Source organism: Heptranchias perlo, chromosome 16 (assembly GCF_035084215.1).
Source record: "Heptranchias perlo isolate sHepPer1 chromosome 16, sHepPer1.hap1, whole genome shotgun sequence".
NCBI classification, from domain to species: domain Eukaryota; kingdom Metazoa; phylum Chordata; class Chondrichthyes; order Hexanchiformes; family Hexanchidae; genus Heptranchias; species Heptranchias perlo.
In genome coordinates this window covers 38,088,484-38,111,304 of record NC_090340.1, presented here as the reverse complement: position 1 = coordinate 38,111,304, position 22,821 = coordinate 38,088,484, and the positions used below count along the sequence as shown (strand labels likewise).

Below are 22,821 nucleotides of genomic sequence, written 5' to 3'. Positions count from 1 at the left end.
GCGCCAGTAAAACTATCATTGACCTTCCAGTGCCACAGATGCTTAAGGGAGTGAGATTCCTGAGCCACTTACTAGGGAAAAGTACCAGAGGTGGTTTCACATTGCCTTCCTCGCAATTTTTATCTTTGAAATACCTTCTCCTAGGTGGGCTGCAACCATGGCTAAAGTGTCCCACCTACCCTATAAATGGTGGGGGTGGTACTCACACTCATTAGCTGCAAGCACCCCCCCTTGACGTCAACCCAGTATTCAGAGCTGGTGCTCTGGTCTCCGCTTGCCAGGGCTGTCTGGAGTGGGGCTCATAACCTTCACCTTCTGACTCAGAAGCAGGAATGGTACAACTAAGCCAAAGGCTCACTCCCTATAGTAGGTTGACAAGATTACTTTTTCTTTCATTGTGCAGCTGTAGGCTGGAAGTGGAAGAGGAGATAGATTTGCCAGTGCACTGTGCAAGCTTCTTCCCAGGGCACATACCAAGGACAGTGATGCAAATAAACATTCCTAGTACAAGATTTTCTAGTTATAAGACCATAAGAGATAGGAGCAGGAGTAGGCCATTCGGCCCCTCAAGCCTGCTCCGCCATTCAATGAGATCATGGCTGATCTGATTTTTATCTCAACTCCACTTTTCTGCCTTTTCCCCATATCCTTTGACTCCCTTGCTGATCAAAAATGTGTTGTGGTCAAGTGTCTGTCTTTTTTTGTGATTCAATGATTTTTCAAGTAAAATGAGTTTGTCACTGATGCTGATGTTGGGAGTAGTTGATCACTACCATAAGTAGATTGACAGTTGTGACTGACCTAAATACCATCCCAACTCCAATTGATCAGACACTTGAATATTTTAACTTACTGTCAGTAGTGTGAAATATACCAATTGGTTGGTTGATGGAGGTACCAGCAGCAAGATTCCGTCGCACTGTCCAAAGGAAAATTGTGGCCTGTATGTTCAAATCCCAGTTGTCATCACCAAATGGAATACTGTTTTTGCACTGAGCATGCAGCAATGCTATTAGTGTCATGCAAGCAACACTATCGGTGATTATAGATTTCCAACATTGGATTTGACATTTTCTTAAATAATACAGAACTAGAGCTTGTTATTTACCATCACTTGTAAAAGGCCAGTTATACTATATCCACATACTGAGAATTTATAGACACGCTGCTATGCGAAGAAATCGTCACATTAGTGAGCGTCACAGCAGATACTGTTATAAGACCAGATCACAGTCAGTTGATTTTAGCCTTTTGGAAGAAAACTTGTTTATAGAAACCTAATAAAAATGGGGAGTTGATAGTCAGAAAGCTTCTTTTATTGTATTTTCTAATGAAGTTTTAATGCATTTGCTACAATTGATTCAAAGGCTTTTAATGCGTGTGCGTACACCACTCCTGAGCAAAGCAATATATTTCAAATGACATTCTTAGAGAGCTGGGACTGTGTAGCCTACATAAATAATGTCGGGATATGGGCTGTAGCACTGAATGTACAAAAGCAACATACATTTCTTTCAAGCATGTGGATATATTAATAGCATTAAATAGATGATATTCCATTCATTAGCTTGCACATGCTGGATTTTAAAGCTAGTGTATTAAGTATGAACCTGCTCAGCAGTCCTGTGGCTTCAGAATTCTCAGTCATCTCAAAATATCGCCAATAAATTAAGTCAAAGATGACCACAGCACTACAGTAATTGGTAGCCTTAGAAAAATGTACTGGATGATATTAACTCCTTCTGTGCCCCTTGCCTTTGGTTAAGATTAAGACAACTGTATCCCAGTTGCTATTTGAACTGTATGCATGCTAGGACAGCAGTTTCTATTTAATAGCACATTAGATTTAACACATTTGTTCATTTAAATGTTGCTCTGTGTAGAATTCTGCGAAGAGTGAAAGGCACTTGAAACAGATATGACTGATAAAAGAATTTGGATAGAAGTATAAAATATACAGAATAAAAATGATAGATGCCTGACATGAGTCATAAGTTATGAGTTGAATTTTAAGCAATGTATTAATATATCTGAACACGAAATTAGGTTCGCTTTTAATTTACTCTCCAGTGCCTGTTATACAATATATGTATTATGGAATTTTAAGTAAAAAGTGGATAATTGTTTTAAAAGTTTCAGTCTCCTGATTGGAAAAACCCGTTTTGCACCCACCCAGTTTTCTTTTCCATTGACTTGAATAGAAAACAATATCGGACGGGGTGTAAAACGGACCGCCAATTCTCTATCACCTGTTTTGCGTTTCCGCCCAATTTCACCCCCTAGGTCTCGCCATTTTTAGGAGTTCAATTTAGCACAGTATGCCCTTCCAAGTGTTAAACTGCGCTGTAATGTTACTATTTTTTTGTGAATCTCTAGTAATTTGCAGTGGATTAGAGAGGAATTCCACACAATAGATGGAAGAAATAATTTGGAACAATTTCACAATATCCAGACTCAGTGTGCAAACTGGGAAGTGCTGTATGATCACTTGGACTAAAGAAGAAGTACTTAGCATCAGAAATATGCCTCCTTCATGATATAATCCCATGATTTCAGTCTCCTGATTGGAAAAAAGAAACACTCAGATAATGATGAGCTGCTATTAGAGGATAGAAATTCTTCCTGGAGGCTAATCCTGGACAACAGTCACACTAAAAAGTTCACTATTGGCCAGGACTATAGTCTGTCTCCCAGACTAATGTTCCTCTTTAAGAAATTATAACAAAGTCATCTAGTGTTCTGCTATAGAAAATACAGCATGACCATTTGGGGCTCATTTTGAGGTATTTAGAGAATGTTTGTAAAAGTAGCATTCCTTATTTTGTACTCAGTCCCCTCTTTTATTAATTAGCATGTTATCAAATATTCTAGCGGATATTGGAGAATATAAAGTAGATTCCTGTTCAGTAAAGTGCAAGGGAAGTTCGATACATACAGTTAGATATTTCATGAAGGTTAAAGTTATGATTCACAACAGATTACCTATATTGCTGATCAAATCTGAGTGCAAAAGCAGCACTTTCCCTTGAATTACTCACTAGTACAAAAAGCTTAACATTTATTTTGGTGGGGGGGTGCAATGGGGTTAGTAACGATTCCCATTTCCATCAAACCAGATGTCCCATTAAGACCAGATGTTTGTTTTTAAGTTCCAGTAGTCATTCTTTCCATTCCAATCTGAAGCAGATTGTAGGACGGTGCTAGACTGGATATAGCCAGTGACAGGAGTTAGAGCATTCTTATGGAATCTTTATTTGCAGTTACGTGGTGACCGCATTTGTCAGAGCATTAGCAATTGGATTGTGTACCAATCGATTGCAGATCTCTGTGATGTTTCGAAGGCTACAATGTACTGGCCTCTCCTGGAAAACGCTCACATCTTCTCAAGTCACAAATCCATTCATCTCACAATGTCAAATTGTAATAATTAAGCATTATTGATCTTAAATTCAATTAACTACATTAACACTTGGCTAGATCGAGGTGATTGTAGGGGCTGGCCAGACAGAGCATGTGCCAATAGCTAATTCAACAACGCCCACCTCCGGAACTGGTAAAGTTTGTGCTGTAAACTATAACAGCATGTGTGATTGTTCCAGGCCCAGACAGTTCCCACCCGTCATTAGGAACCTACACCTGTACCTCATTATAATTTTCATTTTTTTAAAAGATTCCCACGAACAGAAAGCCTGATTCCAATAAAGGCACGGTTCTGCTGATATCATTAATCAAAGTAATTGGTCAGTAAGGAATAAGAATGGAGCTTAATGTTAATATTTAGATTAATACAAATATTTCAGGTTTTTGGAGGGGTGGTGGAATGTCTGGACAATGTTTTTCTCTATTTGCATATCTGTCTATGCTCCTTTCATATGAGAAGGTGGGTTTGATCATGTTCACAGACATTGGGTCACACCCTGCTTAACCTCCCCAAGGGCCATTGTTTGAGCAGTACATGCTGGTATCTTTCTCTAGTCAGTTTGCTGTTCCTCCCACAGAAATTCTGTCTGAGACTGGCAGACTCATCCTTTAAAGAAAAGTTTGAGAGTAAATGTCAGTTGAGACTGAGACTCAACTTTCTATCGGAGTCCAACACTCTAGTGTTGTAGTGACCTAAGAGGTTAAATCTTAAAAATAATGAGATCTTCCCCGGCCATAGACGATGCTCTGACCTGCATCCAGAAAGTTACAAATAGGCCACTAACCTGAAAATTATGAAGAGGTACCCAGGGTGATAGGATGAATGTCCCAAATCTGACAACAATTAATACCAGAAGCTTACTGAAGCCTGGTTAAATTGATCCTAAAATGTTGAACTTCCTGCACAATCCTTTTGTTGAGTAAATGTGCCGTGCAGCTTTATGGGCTCAGTGTATAAGCCTCTGCCTGTTATTGTATAATGATATTAGTCAGTTAAAGAAGCTGTTGAGGGAATTGAATACTCACAGCTACCCAACAGCACCTTTAGACAAAGCCACAAAGTACAAAATGGCACTGTACTACAACATACTTAATAGTTTTCATGCATGTTTTATGTTGGTATTGTAAATGCCAAAGATGTCGTGTATCTTCAAGAAGGACAGAGCTCATGGTATTGGCATTGCTTAGCAAGAAAGTAGAACTGGCTCTTGATAAGTGCGGAGGCTGCTTATTACAAAATCCTGGTCATTTCTGAGAAGTAATTTAAGGCAGAGTACTGTTTGAATTACTGTAAAATTTGGAGTATTAGTTACACGGTGTACAAATCAAAGATGCAACTTTTACACTGCTTTTCTTGGCATATATATTAATGACTTGGACTTGGTTGTACATGGCACAATTTCAAAATTTGCAGATGACACAAAACTTGGAGGTGTAGTGAACAATGAGGAGGCTAGTGATAGACTTCAAGAGGACATAGACAGGCTGGTAAAATGGGCGGACTCGTAGCAGATGAAATTTATCGCATTTTGGTAGGAAGAATGAGGAGAGGCAATATAAACTAAATGGTGCAATTTTAAAGGGAGTGCAGGAACAGAGAGACCTGGGGGTGTATGCACACAAATCTTTGAAGATGGTAGGAGAAGTTGAGAAGGCTGTTAAAAAAGCAAATGGGACCCTTGGCTTTATTAATAAAGGTTGGGGGGGGGGTGCGGTTAAAAATTTTGGTAGGAAGAATGAGGAGAGGCAATATAAACTAAATGGTACAATTCTAAAGGGGTTGCAGGAACAGAAAGACCTGGGGGTAAAAGTGCATAGGTCATTGAAGGTGGCAGGGCAGGTTGAGAAAGCAGTCAAAAAAGCATATGGCATCCTGGGCTTTATAAATAGAGGCATAGAGTACAAAAGCAAGGAGGTTATGTTGAATCTTTATAAAACACTGATTCGGCCACAACTGGAGTCTTGTATCCAGTTCTGGGCACCGCACTTTAGGAAGGATGTGAAGGCCTTAGAGCGGGTGCAGAAAAGATTTGCTAGAATGGTTCCAGGGATGAGGGACTTCAGTTACGTGGATAGACTGGAGAAGCTGGGGCTGTTCTCCTTAGAGCAGAGAAGGTTGAGAGGAGATTTGATAGAGGTATTCAAAATCATGAGGGGTCTAGACAGAGTAGATGTGGAGAAACTGTTCCCATTGGTGGAAGGGTCGAGAACCAGAGGACATAGATTTAAGGCGATTGGCAAAAGAACTAAAGGCGACATGAGGAAAAACTTCTTTTTTACGCAGCGAGTGGTTATGGTCTGGAATGCACTGCCTGAAAGGGTGGTGGAGGCAGATTCAATTGTGGCTTTCAAAAGGAAATTGGATAAGTACTTGAAGGGAAAAAATTTGCAGGACCACGGGGAAAGGGCAGGTGTGTGGGACTAGCTGGATTGCTCTTGCAGAGAGCCGGCATGGGCTTGATGGGCCGAATGGCCTCCTTCTGTGTTGTAACCATTCTATGATTCTATAAGAGCTGTCAGCTAAACATCTGCCACATTAGAAGAATATAAGTTGCAGCCCCTGTTTGCCAGCAATACGTATCTGAATGTGGATTTGACTTGAATTAAAGAATTTTGCCTTATCATGATTTCATGTTGCTTTCTGTGTGATTCTGATTGTCAAGCTGTTTTGCTTGTTGAGAAATGTCCCATTTTACCCCATAAAATGATTAGAAACAAGAAATTAGAAACAAGAAAGGGAGAAACATGGAATGTGCTATCCCTAAATTCTGTGTTAGTAGTTTTGGATTATAGATGCTTTTGACTTAGTGTCCAACAAATGTTCTGAAGCATTAAATAGAACTTTGAATGTTCTCTTCATGAAACTAAAGTTTATCAGCAGTATCCGCTGAACTTTTTACAGAAATCTAAATAAAATCAGAAGCAGGATTGTTCATGTTGAACAAAGTGATATACAGTATAAAGTGCCATGCTTTGTTCAGATCTGGATTGATGGAGGTTTTTAAAATGGCCATCAATCACCCTTTCCTTCATCTTATAATGATGTCATCCATTTAATGTCACAAACTCCATACTTCTTGCCTAAATATGTTATAATATTTGATCAAAATTCTTTCTCAACAAGAATTTTCTATCACCAGTTCACCATCCATTCAGTTCTCAAACCTTAAAGGGGCATTAACATCCTGCTAAAATGATTTGGTATGTCATTTAACTAGGCATGTAATTAAAAGTATTCTACAAACTGATTGGTGAGCTGATGACATCATCCCACCACTGACAGTGCTGAAAATTAAATGGATAATTTATTCTTTTAAAAACCTGTACAAACTGTATTGTAATAGTACAAATGAGAATGTATCCAGTAACGACCAAAAGTTCTGTGGAAAAGGGATTTTTTAGAGGAGGCTGTCCTTGTTTGTTCCTGTAACTGAGCCTGCCTGAAAGCTCCCCAAAAGGATGAAGGTGCTCCTTTAAATAAAATTGCTATTGAAGTAGAGTGGGATGGAATGCAGGAGATCCAAGATGTAGCACCATAGAATGATGGAATGCGGATCTAGAGTCCGCCATCTTGCTGAGCTGCCAACTTTAGGGATGGAGCTGCCACTAGAGGCCAGGCACTTCCCCATACGGAACGTCCTGCCAAGTGGGTGGAGTGACATTGGTAGAGGCCTGGGAGCATGTTGCCCAGCCTTTTGGTTGCAGTCGGTGCATGGCCTCAGGGAACCTGAAAAAGGGAGTTAGGTGATCTCAGCATTGGGAATGGCAGAATTGGCTTCAGTGCCCTAAACCAGTAGGAGTAAAAATATTGACTTAGGTTTCCATTCCTGATCATTATCCAGACATCTCTGCTGGAAGTGTGTGCATGCTGGCATCAGGTGAGGATAGGATCATGCTCCCTGCAGTTTAGTTGCCTGCCAAATCTCTCTGCAAGGTTCATGCATGAAGAATTGACACTTGGGCAAGGTACCGGAGGGTACCCAGCGACTGTGGAACTGTATTCCAGCAAGAAGTCAATGCCTTCAGAAAGAGGCTGGGAGCGAAAATTGGCAGACAATAATCAAAAAAAATGCCAGACCTAAAAATTGATCTTAATAAGAATGTAATGCACTAAGAATTGATGTGAAATTGGGCTCCACTGGATTCATGTAAAAAAGGACTTTGTGCCAGGCCTACTTAGTCACCAGAAATAATTAGACCTTGAGTAGACAGGAAAGAGTTTTTGCAGCTTTTGATCACATTACAGAACTAGTTACATATTAAGTGTAGTCCAATTCATTACATCATTGGACTTTGTATAACAGTATGGGAATTTTTTTTTGACATCAGTTGCCATCAAAGCAAGTAAACAGATGCTTCAACTTGTCCTGAACTAGACTGAGGTAGTGGAAGACTTGCACAATTTAAACCTGGCAGAATGAGGTGAGACACAGGCACAGACGTGTGCTTAACTTCTTAACCACTATAGCCAGACATGTCAATCTCAGATCACTTTTTACCCCGCCAGCTTTAAATTGTGCAAGCCTTCCACAATCTCAGTCTACTCAGGACAAGGCTGCGACGCTAGATCTTGAAAACACAATGTTAACTGCAAAGTGCATTTGTAGCTGGAATAGCAGCAGTTCTCTTCCTCCTTTCTTTCGCTAGCATTAGGAAGAAACCTAAATTCCACTAGCATGAGGTCTTCAGTGACTATCCTGCTTCATTATTAAAACCCTGTGTGAGATACGAGTTAAAGCCTTTAAGGCATGTCCATAACATCATTCTGTTTATTTTATGAAAGTTAGTTTCTAGAAGGAAACAGAAAAACAAATTAGGCTGTAGTTTCTATCATTAGATATGGTCTGTAGTTTTATTTTCCACACTTAGAAAAAAATGTTATGGGTTATGTAAAAATATGCTAACTCAATAATCATACTAATTTTTAACCATGACAATGGTATTCAGAATTTCTGTATCCTAGCAACCTAGTGGTTAGTTTGTCAATCGTGAAAAGCAGAATTCTACTGAGTAAAATATTTGATTCCATGCTTGGTTCAACAAAATGATTTAAACCATTAGTGGAAGTAGAGTCACTCTGTTTTGTTCCTTGAAATCAGTGAATTACTTCATGCTGATACACACCAAACAACTAAACCCTGCTCCTAGTAAATTTGGGCATTCAGTACACTGTACATGGGAGGACTGTGTGAATAATGTTCCAAACAGATTAGCATATGATTTTTCAGAAAAGTAAAAACTTACCGCCACACTGGAAAAGAAGCATTCCAAGGATAAGAAAGATCTGTTTTTCTTAAGGGTCATGGATATTTCTAAAGAAACGTTTAACCTATTGAGGACCACACCAGCATTTGTTAATCAATTTAGTTTAACAAATATAATGAGGTTAATATTTCTTGCTTTAAGACAACATTAGAAATTCTGAAAAATTCAGTTATTCCCTACATTTCTCAGTTTTTTTCAGTATAAAAATATATAGAGATTATTTCTTCCACATGTTGTATGATAAAGAAAATAAACGTAGTTATTTGAACAGGGACGTGGTCACTCAGTAATCGAAGGGTTACATTTTGTGTATAAGTGACACCACGTTTGAGCTCCACTGAAATCCATTACAAGGCCGCAGTCATGTCGTTAGTGTTCTCCAGACTGCTCTGCATTAAAAGGCCCTCACCACAACTAAAGCATCTACCAAAGCCTACAGTATTTTTATGTCTCAGAGTTGTTTATTGTCTGTTGGCTACATGTCCTACAGTTAGCATGTTTTTATATGTAGTTTTCTGGTAGCTAGAGTCTGTATTTTCAGGATGTTTACTTTCAGATATTTTTCCTGAAAATCATGAGAGGTTCTGCGGTAGTGCCTGCTCAGAGCCACTTGACTACTTTGGCCTCAAATGCTGAATGCTGTGCATTATCACAAGTGTAGCACAAAGAGTAATATATCACTGTTTATCTTTTGCTAAATCTGAATTCAGAAAGCTTTTACAAACCCCCTGTGATGGTGTAATTATTAATTACATATGTTTCATTCATAATTCTAAAGAAGAAGACAAATGGCAGAGAAATTTGAAGTGTGCAGTAATTTATTAGGCAATAAAATTGATGTATTCACACAGCCTTCAAAATTCATATGTTATGAAAAGTTTAGGGCCAAAGCCCAGCAAGGGGTTATGGGACATCCTCCCCTTGGGCACTGTATAATTTTAATAATCTAAAATGGCAAATATACAATCCCTTGGATAGTTGTGGTCATACAGTGTTTTTTTAAACTGAGGATAGATGAAGGGAGGCCATGTTAACATTTCCTATTACAACAGAACAGAATTCTCCTCACCTGATGCATGCATGGAAATCACAACACATTAGGCATAAATGGACGCGGCTTGCCTCCTATGGCATGATGACAGCTTTCTTCAATATAAACCGATTGTGCAAGCTCTTTGGGCTATCCTGATTGATTAGCTTCAAAATTTAAAAACTAGTAATAAAAATAAATGTAACCCTGACTTTAGGATAGTACCCCTCCCCCCAACACATCAATAAAGCAAACTCCATTTCCTAGTCCCACACAGTCTGCTTTTATGGCCTCTGAGATGTTCTTTTGTTCCGTGGAACTTTATCTATTTGTGGGTGGACACTAGGGCCTTTCACAGCTATCAGGGAGAAGAAACCTTCATCCCTTCTCTTTCGGATGGATTTGTTCCCAGGTGTGAAAAAGTGCAAAATTGTGTCTTTGCAAAGTAACAATGGATGGAACAGTAGGTTCGACATTAGGAGTACTTCACTCCCAACCTGGAGGGTGTAAGGTTGAGTTCATGGGTGGCCAGGTACTTGAACTTGCTGGCCTTGATTGGGTTACTTTTGTCATTCTTCACACTGGTTACTGGATGGAGTGCCTCATGGAGTTGCTTCACTTTTCAGAGGGTGGTGGAGGGGGGGGGCGGAATCCTGGCATGAACTAATTCACTCAGTTTGAATTGTACCTCCTGATGGCAGATCACAATAGGGCGCCCTCTCCTGCTGCACTAAGTTGATATGTCGTGGCATTGACGACCATTAAGTCCACAATCCTGATGATCCTGTCCTGGCTGGAGAAGGGTTTGTGGTGATGAACATTGTTGTTGGGAGGAAAAGAAGAAGAAAATATAAATTTAAAAAATAGCAAACGATGTGACTTGTCTATCAACAGATTCTGATATATAGCCATTTTTTTGGAGTTATATTTCTTCTCTTTGATAAATACTATAAGAATGTAAGAAAACTGGAATAACAAGAGGAAATTTGGTCCATTGAGCTAGATACCATGTACAATTTGTCCCACAATGGACTCTACCCCAGAGCGAGCCTTTGGTGTAGTGGTAGTATTCCTGCCACTTAGTTCAAAGGTGAATGGTTTCAGGCCCACTCGAAACAGCCCCGGTGGGTGGAGATTAGAATATGGTCGCTAACTACTGGGTTAACATCCAGTGGGGTACTTGTGTCTGGACAGAGTGACCGCTGGCTCAGTATCAGAATGGTTGGGTTTGAGCCCCACTTCAGACAGCCCTGGTATGGGGAGACCAGAACGCCGGATCTGAGTACTGGATTGACATCCAACAAGGATATTTATGTCTGATGAGTGTGGGTGACCCCCACCCATTGTAAAGGGTAGGTGGGTCTTTAGCCTTCGTTGCAGCCCACCTAGGAGAAGGTACTCCAAAGATTGAAATATGTGAGGAAAACAACTGTGAACCACCTCTGTTACTCTTCTCTAGTAAGTGGCTCAAGAATCTCATGTGAGACTTGAATTAGGACTTGCCCTAGGACAGAACACAATGGACGGAGGGACTCTACCCCATATATTGAATCTCCTGAAGGAAGTGAATAACCCCAAATGAAATTTTCGGAAAGATAAAGTTCTGTGAAATTCTTGCCTGACCCCCAAGATAATCCAGCAAATTCTTGGGTAGCAATAAAACTTAAAAAGCACATCATTCAGTGCCAAATCATATGTTTTCAAACTGGGGTCCGCAGACCCAGGGGATCCAAAAGGTTATCAGATTTTTGTGCTCCTGGGACATAGTACATAACTTGAGCACAGTGTATCAAGAATTCTGTATTCTATATTTTTTTGTCTTTGTTTGTTTACTGGCATACTAACTTTTATATACTAATAAATATTTTCTGGTTGGACAGCCCCACCTTCCTTCGGGTGTTTGTTAGAACGGAGGGTGGGGTACTGAAAATACTGACACCCTCCTAGGACCCCTCGCAGGTTATGGGAGTCTGTCACTATTTGCAGAGGCTCCTGGATGTACACCAGTATTTGTAGGGGGTCTCAGGGAGTATGTCAGTATTTGCAGGGATTCCTCGGTATTAGAAGGTGGTTACAAAAGAGTGTCAATATTTTCATAGGTCCCATGGTGTATGTTAATAATTGCATTCCTCAGGGGTGCATCACTATTTGCGAGGGGTCCTAGAAGTGTTGTCAGTATTTTCAGGGGTACCATCACTGGGTCAATATTTACAGGAGGATCTCCCATCGGAAAAGTTAGAAAACTACTTCCCTAAATGGCTGCGTCTTACAGATGACGTTTCCATGGTCTAGGCAGCGTGGGTACCCACTCAGTATGAAACATTCAGTGCTGGTTTAAAATAGATCAGTTATTTTTAATATTAAATTAACTCTGATTTCTGCTTATCTCAACTACCTTCCCAAATATGTTTTCTGATCTGAGCCTTTTTTTTTGCTGCTGTGCTGTCTCATTGATGTATTTTGCACATTGCAGTTCCTGTTCTGGTGCAGACCAGAGTTTAGATTATGAAGCACATCTGCATCTACTTTTTCATCTTAATTCCTTCTCCCAGTTGTAAACAATAATCATGTGGAAAACTGGTCTTTAGCTTTTGGATCTCATGACGACTTGATTCTTTGTACAGTTCTATGGCTTGATCATTGATGATGCATGAAAACAATTCTCTCAGCAATGCCCTAAATGATTACTGTAGGTCTGGCCTGTTAGAACATAATGAAAAAATTATTGCAAAACAGCAAAAAATGTTACTGTTCCAATTTCTGGGGGAGGCGTCTGAATCTTTGCTTGGTTCATGCATGATGCTCGTATTTGCAGTGATTAATCGCTGTTTTCTCACATGCTGTTTCTGCTAGTTTAAATTGGATGATGACATAATTTTGTTGGCACATACAGACTCTTCCAAACAACTGTTCAAATCAGAACCCTTCCTTCTCCCCTTGTGATTTTGCCAGTGAAATGCAGAGATTTGTTTAATTCCAATGAGTTGAGTTCAGTTTTAATGAACTAATTATACAACGAGAATGATCTTTTACTGTAAATGATTTTACATTCAGTGCTGTTACTTTTTTTTATCACCACTAATGGTGAAAAATCTAAACGGGAGTGTGAAAACTATGTAATATAAACAGCATACATTTTCATACACTTCAGTCCTCTCATGGGTTTTCAGTAGCATTTTATAAATTTATTCAAAGAAAATTACTGCAGCATGAAAACATCAAATCTTATACCAAAACTTGGCAATCTTGTTATTGTCATATTTTCCAAAAGCTTTTTTTCTAAACCCATTTCTGACATCTGCAAGCATGCATGCATTTCACTGTTTTGACAGAGTGAAAGTCTGATTAAAATGATGCACACTTAAATGTCAGTGGGTCGAAAGTAACATTCTTCCATAAACCTGTATGTAGCAGTGATTAGTCAGTACAGAATTTTTCAACCATCTGTTCTTCCATAGCAGAATTTTTGAAATATAGAAGGGCAAACCTGGATTTAGCCATCTAAATCTGCAGAAGATTTTGAAATTTGGAGCCCAAATGCAGTTAATCAATCTATATATTTCAAGCTTTTTTTTAAATGTAGCATTTAGAATAAATATTCAATTTGCTAAATATTGAAACACAGAAATTTGTAATGGTTGCATAATTTAAATTGTGAATGTCTCTGCTTGGAAATGCATTAGAGGTAGAAGAAGCATAAGACATATTAATTGACAGACAGGAACTGCTGTCTCTGAGGTTGATACATGTAATTTATTACTTTAGAAATGAATGCCACCTCCAGAATTTGCTTCATTAATTTCAAATTTAGTTTTAATTTCAAGCTGTTGCCCCTTGAGAAGAATAAGGTGGCAAATTACGTTTGAAGAGACGATTTTATGCACCCAAGAAACACTACATTTTAACTATCTAACTTTGCAGCAGATGTTACCAGTTATGATGTTTTGCCATATTTAATTTCAATCCATACTAGCAACAATTAACTTAAAACTGTGCTCTCCTTCTCCCTTTTTCTTTTAATGCAGCCTACGTTTCAGACGAATTGAAGGCAGCAGTATTAGGGGACGAGGAAGCTGAAGCCAACGAGTCTGGAGCTGATGGAGAATCATCCTTAAAGTATGTGTGCAATGAGCAGGAATTTAGCAAGGAATCTCCTAGTTACCAGGACTCTCCAGCTGCCGAGTTTTCCGGCCAGGAGATGGACAGCGCGTCTCATGTTAGTGAAACAAGCGATCGATTGGCTGACTTTGAGAGCAACTCCATAAAGAACGAAGACGAAAACAAGGAGGGTGGTGGACCTCCCGAGGAAGGAGGGGTACAGGACAGTTTAGAACAAATGAAAGCAATATATAACAACATCCTATCAAATTCCTACTGGTCGTCTCTGAGTTTGGGCCTTAACCAGCCGAGTGGGCCGGCAACAAATGGCGGTGGCAGCAGCAGCAGCAGTAGTAGCAGCAGCAGCAGTTGTGGAAGTGGGAGCTTTGATTGGCATCAGTCTGCCATGTCAAAGACATTGCAGCATGTCTCTCAGACCAAGTTCATTCAGGAGCCAAGTCTCTTCAGCACAGTACAATTGTACAGACAAAGCAGCAAGCTCTATGGCTCCATATTTACTGGAGCTAGCAAATTTCGCTGTAAAGACTGTAGTGCTGCTTATGACACCTTGGTGGAGCTGACTGTGCACATGAATGAAACTGGACATTATCGAGATGAAAACAATGAAACTGACAACAACAATCCTAAAAAATGGTCCAAGCCTCGTAAACGCTCTTTGCTGGAGATGGAGGGAAAGGAGGATGCTCAAAAGGTGCTAAAGTGTATGTACTGTGGCCATTCATTTGAGTCCCTTCAAGACTTAAGTGTTCACATGATCAAAACAAAACACTATCAGAAAGTGCCTCTGAAGGAACCCGTGACACCAATTTCCACAAAGGTCCTCCCTTCCACCAGAAAAAGGGCACTGCTTGAGCTTGAACTGCCAAGTTCCCCAGATTCCACAGGTGGTACACCAAAAACATCTCTTTCTGACACAAGTGATGCACTACAGAAGTCTTCAAACCCTTATGTTACACCAAATAACCGCTATGGACACCAGAATGGTGCCAGCTATGCCTGGCAGTTTGAGGCAAGAAAGTCTCAAATCCTGAAGTGTATGGAGTGTGGGAGTTCTCATGATACTTTGCAGGAACTCACTGCACACATGATGGTAACTGGACATTTTGTTAAAGTGACCAATTCTGCAATTAAGAAAGGGAAGCAGATTGTTGAGGCACCACAGACACCGACACCAACACCAGTGACAGCCATCTTAGAAGATAAAGTCCAGTCTGTTCCTCTAGCAGCAAGCGCTTTCACATCGTCGTTAAGTACCCCAGCCAGCGTCTCACCAAAATTAAATCTTGAAGTGAAAAGGGAAGTTGAAAAAGACACCGAAAGCGATGAGGACAAAGTTAAAGAAAAAGAGAAAAACTGTGAAGATGAGGAAAAATACGACATTTCCTCAAAGTATCAGTACCTGACAGAAGAAGATCTGGAAGAAAATCCTAAAGGAGGCCTAGACATCCTAAAATCTTTAGAAAACACAGTGACCTCTGCTATTAACAAAGCTCAAAATGGGACTCCAAGCTGGAGTGGCTATCCTAGCATTCACGCAGCCTACCAGCTTCCTAATATAATGAAGTTACCATTTGGTTCATCAGGGAAGACTGCACAATTGAAATCAGCATATAGCAACATTGACAGTATGGCATCTCCAAAGAGCCAGCCACTAGTTTCACCACCCAGTAGCCAGAACTCTCCTGTACCAAAAAACAATTTCCATGCTATGGAAGAGCTAGTGAAGAAAGTCACAGAGAAGGTAACCAAAACTGAAGAAAAAATAAAAGAACCAGAAAGTAAATTATTCCGAATAAAACACGGAACACCTTCTCCATGCAGCAGTGAAGCAGGAGAACAACTTAAAAGCGAGGCTCCAAAAGATCCCAGTCCTAAAAGCCACGAAAAGGTTTCCAACAACCAGAAAGACACCACTAAAGAGAGTCCAGCCAAGGATCATTTGGAGAATGGTACAGAGGCCTTAAAACTCACTACAAATAGTATGTGCACTAGCACAGCTATTATTACGGACCACCCTCCTGAACAACCTTTTGTAAACCCATTAAGTGCATTGCAGTCCGTTATGAATGTTCACTTAGGGAAAGCAGCTAAACCTGCAATGCCTACCCTGGACCCTATGAGCATGCTTTACAAAATGAGTAACAGCTTGGCAGAAAAGGCTGCTGTGGCCACACCAATTTTGCAGGCCAAAAAAACAGAGCCCATAGACCGTTATTTCTATCATGTCAGCAGTGACCAGCCCATTGATTTGACGAAAGCCAAGAGTGACAAAAGTGGTTCTTTGGGTTCAGTGCTTTTGTCATCCACATCCCCGTCGTCAACATCTTCTTCATCCACTGTGACAACAGCAAAGACATCTGCAGTCGTGTCATTCATGTCAAACTCGCCGCTACGCGAGAATGCCTTGTCAGATATATCTGATATGCTGAAAAACCTGACAGGAAGTCACACATCAAAATCTTCTACACCTACGAGCATTTCAGACAAATCTGAGGTGGATGGTAGCACTATGGAGGAGCCAGAGGAGATTTCCCCAGCTCAAAAACGTAAAGGCCGGCAGTCAAACTGGAACCCACAGCATTTGCTCATACTGCAGGCCCAGTTTGCAGCCAGCCTGCGACAAACCACAGATGGGAAATTCATTATGTCGGACCTCAGCCCACAGGAGAGAATGCACATCTCAAGGTTTACAGGGCTCTCCATGACAACAATCAGCCACTGGTTAGCCAACGTCAAGTACCAGCTTCGAAGGACAGGTGGAACAAAATTTCTTAAAAACCTGGACTCTGGTCATCCAGTGTTTTTTTGTAATGATTGTGCATCACAGATCAGAACTCCTTCTACCTACATCAGTCACTTAGAATCACACTTAGGCTTCAGGTTACGAGACTTGTCAAAACTTTCTAGTGAACAGATAAGCAGCCAGATAGCACATGCAAAACTGCCCTCTGAAAAATCGGTGTTGCCATCTCAAGACGATGAGGCTGGGACAACGTTCCAGTGCAAACTTTGTAATCGGACTTTTGCCAGTAAACATGCAGTTAAACTGCATCTCAGTAAAACTCACGGCAAATCACCAGAGGACCACCTTCTGTATGTTATAGAGCTGGAGAAACAGTAGCATTTACTTTAGTAACTTAACTGTTTGCTTTGAGGACAACTCTGAAAGAAGCCTTAAAGCTACTGTAACAACTCTTGGCACATGTTCTTGATTTACTGCAGAGTAGCACTCTGATCTGAACTCTTTTATATAACTGTACAGTGTTTAATGGAAGCACGTAATCAGCTGTTGTTACTGGTTGATTACAAGGGTAAAAATGGTAAGTGTTTGGAATTTTGTGTAAATTGGATTTAGTTGCTGTGTATCGCTCAGATGCATTAAGCTGCATGCGTAATGGACAATTTAGTTAAGCATTTAATACTGAACCTGGTGCACTTTCTCATGTGACTTAAGTGTGCTGGTATTTCTCAGCCTTTAACCTTTAACCCTCTGAGCACTGCTGAAGCACTTCTGCATTAAGTTGCAAAAACAAATTGGCAGCATTATTATTTTTCAGATCACTGACTGAAAGCCATTATTAAAACAATGATCTGCAGCTGTCTTTATTCAGTTCCATTGTCATGATATTTGTGCAGATGATTTTGCACAATATAATTTTCAAATGTATTATTTAATGGAAATTAACTACTTTTTTCAGAGCTAAAATGAATAGTCAATGCTCAAAGGGTTAATAAAATTAGAAAAAAAAACTAGTACTGTATTTCTTCAACAGTAATATACAAAATTCTTTCAAAAGGTTTATGCTATGAGATCCTGCTACAAATGTAAAAAGGCATTCCATGATGTAACCTCCTTTACTTATTTATGAGCACTCTCACTTGTTATTTTAATGATCATCATGTGTAGAATGCCTTTGATTGGTAAGTTTTGTTCTGCCTAATTATTCTCCCATGATTCCTTACTGCATCTTTATATTTTGGCATATAAAAGGTAACCCGTGGTTACCAGCACACTGAGTGAGTCTGTTCATCTCCATTTTTTCAGTTAATTTGCAGAAATAACTGACAGCTGACACCATACAAGAATATATGTATAAAATAGGCATGTAAACAGCACAGATACTGTAATGCACTCTGTGCCCTGTTTTGTTGCTGGAAATGAAACACCATTATGGCTGTTCATATAACTTTTTTTTCTACTGCAACATTAAAACATTTTACAATAATTTTGTGTTGCTTTCACACTATAGTCTACACACAAGGTGCTACAGGTAATGAGCACATTAACACTGAAGATTACATATTCCTGGCTGGAGCTTGAGCGGGTTTATGGCCCTGTCAGGCAAGGGTTTTGGTTAAAGCATTATTTGTCAGATAACTGCAGCACTTACAGAGAGATACTTTAGGGGTTAGCACCTTTCGAAAGGCCTTAATTCACAGGTGCGCAATGGAGACCTAGCTGTAACCCCACCCAAGCACTGGCTTGTTCCGACACATTGTATATCTTCTAGCCGTCACATTTACACAGTATCTTAAAATAACATTTGTGATAAATGTGCAATTTACCTAATTTATGGCACTATGATGTGCTCAGGGCTACATACAAGATGAAAATCTTAAATGGAGCTTGAACAGTGCACTTCACAACAAGAAATCAATATGCCACGGCTTAGAGAGCTATCTGCTAAGGTAAAATTAGCAGAAACCAACTATCAAGGAGCATAGCCCCAAGTCTGTGACCACAGAGTGGTTATAGTAAACCAAAGTATAACTTGTTAAACGATTGGTATCTAACAAACAAGACTACCAACATTTGTGCATGAAATCTCAATTTTTGTAATAATATTTTATGTCCTGTACATATTGATCTTTTCAATGCTCTTGACTTCTGTCCCAGCCAACTGTCTTTCTTGCAGGCACTACACCAGCTCCAGATGACAGGGGGCCATGAATTATGTTTGAAGATTGGGCATAATCTAAAATTCACAATACCCAGCAAGCTTGACTGTAATATTAACAAAAAATCTAATGAATGGTTACTTGTTGAGAAACCATGAAGCTGACTGAAACTACAGGTTTACTTTTATCGATTTTTCCATTTTTTTTGTATGTGATATGTTTTGCTCAAGAAGCATCAAGATGTCTCTGAGATTCTTCCCTTTTTCCCTTTAACAGAAACACTGTATATACTGGACAGCTTTCACAATCAGCTTAACCCTTACAGTGCTACTCCCAGCATTTGTTTTGCCAGCGATATGGAACTCCTGCTTATTCAGCAGGAAAAGGGTTAAAAATTCAATCCCATTTTGTATTTGCTGGACTTTAGATGGATTTCTAATTGTCATCTGCTTTCTATGGTTGAATACAATGGATATATATACTGTGCATATCTGCTCTATATGTTAGAAGGCGAATACTGGTTATTTTATACATTTGAGAATTTAATTACACAATTTCTAGGATTCTGCTGAGCCATGTTCTCAAACATGTAAAACAGACGCAGTATCTGCAATTAACCTGAGTATTAAATTCAGAAAGTAGTTTCAATTCAAATTCCATGTAAAGTCAACATTGTCTTTTTAATTTCCTTAAAATTGTTTATTTAAATTTTGTTACAATGTCAACATCTTTTCTACTGAAAAATATTTTATATGTTAACATAATCGATTATTGTATGAAAGCACTCTGGACCACTGCAACAAAAACAGTGTATGAATGTAACAGGATACAATAAAAAGAAATATACATGTTACAAAACCAACGTAGGAATTCCATACCCTTGGTTTAAGTAAATAGTTTGGCCAATCTGAGTGGTGATTATTGGGATAATGCCATTCATTTTGTGTGTGTGTGTGTGTGTGTGTGTGCCCGCACACTCTGTCCAATGAAAGCATTACCTCATGACATTGTTCTTATTTTTACTTAAATATAAAGAAAAATATATTACAAGCATTTGTATATGTAAAAATAGCCGCACACACCGAGATGATCAAAGCTTTAACGTCGTATCATTTCAGTTGTAAACAAAATGCTGCTACAATTAGCAGAATGCCTGTGGCACATCTGAACTTTGCAGCCTTGTTCCCTATGAAGAAACCTCATTTGACAATCTGATAATCTGTTATTATCTGGTTATTCCATAGCAGTGGAGGATATCTATACCGAGTAATCAGCAGGGGGCTGGATGCACAATGATATCTGTTACAGGTCAAGGGGTCTCGCAGTAGAACTAAATGACCTAGCACCAATGGCAGCCCGCATTCTGCAAGGTCAAAAGATATATATCTTCAATATTTTGTGTTAATTAATACAGTGTAAAAACACTTAAATTCAGTACTAAGAAAAAAAGTGATGGGATTTTCATCAAACTTCCGGCAAAGTCACAGTGGCCGAGCAGGAGCAGCTCCAAGGAAATTCCTGGCCATTGTGTAAATACATATTTAATTGTCAGCTCTTATTTTCACTGATGTACAACCTCAGATTACATTTGCACATTCTAAGGTATTGTGCACTGAGTATTAATTATGCATTCTGTTGGACAGCAGTGATTTATATAGGATACCTTGTAATACCAAAGACAACCACTGATTGAGAATACAATACACATCCAATTATCCAAACTGCTCTGGAGGCTGCCTCTCACTCAGTTTGGATAAATCAGAGTTCAGAGAACTGCAAGTCAGTTATCAAAGAGTTAAACAAGGCTGGAGACATCCGCATAGTTCAGAAAATCCAGAGGTTCCAAAGAACAAGAATTGGTTACAGAGGAATGCCCTGTACTGATTACACTATACTTTGCTGAACACTTATGCATTAGTCAATATGAATGCTGACCATTATGTCCTTAGGGAGATATGTAGGTATGGATAATTCTGTTTAACTAAAAATGCTGGTAATGTCCCCCCTCCTGGGACTTTGATTCAGGTTATGTCCCCAGCCATTTGCCTGACCCTGAAGAAAGGGGCATTTGCAGCTAAAATGACATTTAAACTATTAAGTGTGATTACCCTCATTGTCACAAGCTACAAGCTCAATACATTTGCAGAAGGGGTCACTGTACAGAAGCTGTATCACTTGAAAGAAGTGATACTTCACTGCCCTGAATTGTAATTAATGGGGCAAGGAGGAGAGACGGGTAAGCACTGAGTGATTAGTACCTTGTCAGTTGTGTACTCAACATATACAACATTGTGTTCTTATTGTGTGTACTTTATAGAGAATATATAGGGTCAGAACACGAGCCGACTCTTACTATGTTTTATCATTTAATGTCTTGGTGATGTGAACTGCTTGGCTGAAGCAGTGCAGGTCAGACTGGTCATTAGTAATCGTTATGTTCATTCTTGGGTTATATTTTTTAAATCCTACCTGAGGAAAACATTTTTAAAGATAGAAAGAGTTTTGCAAATCTAACAATTTTATAGGACATGTTCCTATTATATTTACATTTTAGCTATTCATTTGTCTATGTTATATTAAAGCACTTATTGTCAATGATTGTGTGCTTTAAATTAAATCTGAGACCAGGTTAAATGTTTATTTCATAATTTTGAAAATATTTTGTAAAATATTCAGCTGCCACTGCTTCAAATTTTATTACAAACAGGATAAACGCTTTTCAATAGTTCATAGCGCAGCCATGTTAAGTCAAATTAAACTATATGTCACCTATAACATTATACTGGAAGGCAAAGATCTGAAGTTAGTCCTTTGCTATTTTAAGAATACACAGTATTGTTACAATTAAGTGGCCTTTATATTAAAGCCTGAAGATTTTGGCAGCAACATCCAGTGTGTAGAGTACACTAAGCACTTGCTTTAAATCTGTGGGTGAGTACTGAATGTAGAAGAGGAAGGTGTGTCAGGAAGCACAGTAAAATTGTCAGCTTTTCTGAAGGTACAGTCGCCTTGGTTACGCCTCAGTGGCCATGAAACCGAGTCTGTAAAAGCTGAAGGACTCAGCTCCTGAAAGCCTCATCAGGACTTGTCATCGCTCTAATGAATATCATTTAAATTGCTTTGTATATTGGAGGAGTTTGGATGTCGATTTAATTTGCGCATGTGTTTGAGTTCTTCTGCTTGGCTAGGCTAACAGAGAGTAACAGTCTAATGAAAAGTGAGTTGGTGACAGTGTGACGAGCCAGATCCCAATCAGACTTGTTTGAAGGGCTATTTTGACAGAATATAGAAGTCAAGAAAGTAGAATTAAAAGAGGATGCATCGATTTCTGTGTTTTTCCCATTTTTCTCTGTTAACTTTTTACCCTGTCTGTGTGGATGTGAGACCTGTTTTATTTTTCATAATTTCTATAAGCTTTCACTGTATCAACCTCATTTTGTGATTGTGCTCGAGCACAGCACATTGAAGGGGTTATTTAGCCGTATTAAAATCAAAAGTGGCCTCAAACTAAAGATGTGACTTTTCTAAATATTGCACTCAGCAACACATGGTTTGAATTCTTAGGTCTCAGCATGTTATTTTATTGCAAATGTTTTGTGCTGACTAATGAGATGACTTGCTACTAAGTTTGCAGCAAAAATGTTTGAGAATTGATTCATTATTTTTATATTGTAAATAAACAGACGTACACAAGCAGACAGGCATAAATATATAAGAATCTTCAGTATACACACCGCCTATGCCACAGTCTCTTTCTCCTATTCACATTCCTTTTAGATAAATGCATGTGTGTGTTTATATTTTTAACGTCACCCTGCTAAAGATGTAAGCTGGCTATAATATGTAAGAACATAGTTGTTCTCTTTGTATGTTTTAAAATCTGTCTTCAGTATGATGTCTTCCTGAAAGTCATTATAGACAACTCGCAGTGCATCATGACAGAAAGCTGCATAGTGTTAATTGGACATGAGATGATAGAATGGGAACATTTGAAATGTGAGGCTGATTAGCTTACATTTTGTGTTACACAGATTTGAATTACTGAAATTAAAAGTTGAAGAAAGAATAAAAACTTGATATTTTTAATA

At 39.1% G+C, this 22,821-nt stretch overlaps 1 protein-coding gene and 1 long non-coding RNA gene across 3 annotated transcripts in view; one reads left to right on the top strand and one right to left on the bottom strand.

Moving 5' to 3' along the window:
• The window catches only part of tshz3b (teashirt zinc finger homeobox 3b), a 72,705-nt gene extending 53,110 nt beyond the window's left edge, over window positions 1–19,595 (top strand). Inside the window, exon 3 of the mRNA XM_067997972.1 lies at window positions 13,741–19,595. Within this exon, the coding sequence (XP_067854073.1) occupies window positions 13,741–16,955 (3,215 nt within the window). The 3' untranslated portion in view covers window positions 16,956–19,595. The remainder of the gene's footprint in view (window positions 1–13,740) is intronic.
• Window positions 9,539–22,821, bottom strand: part of LOC137333686 (uncharacterized) — a 55,035-nt gene continuing 41,752 nt past the window's right edge. For both annotated transcript variants that reach the window (XR_010965960.1, XR_010965961.1), the window contains one exon: window positions 9,539–10,508. This is a non-coding gene — a long non-coding RNA (uncharacterized lncRNA). The remainder of the gene's footprint in view (window positions 10,509–22,821) is intronic.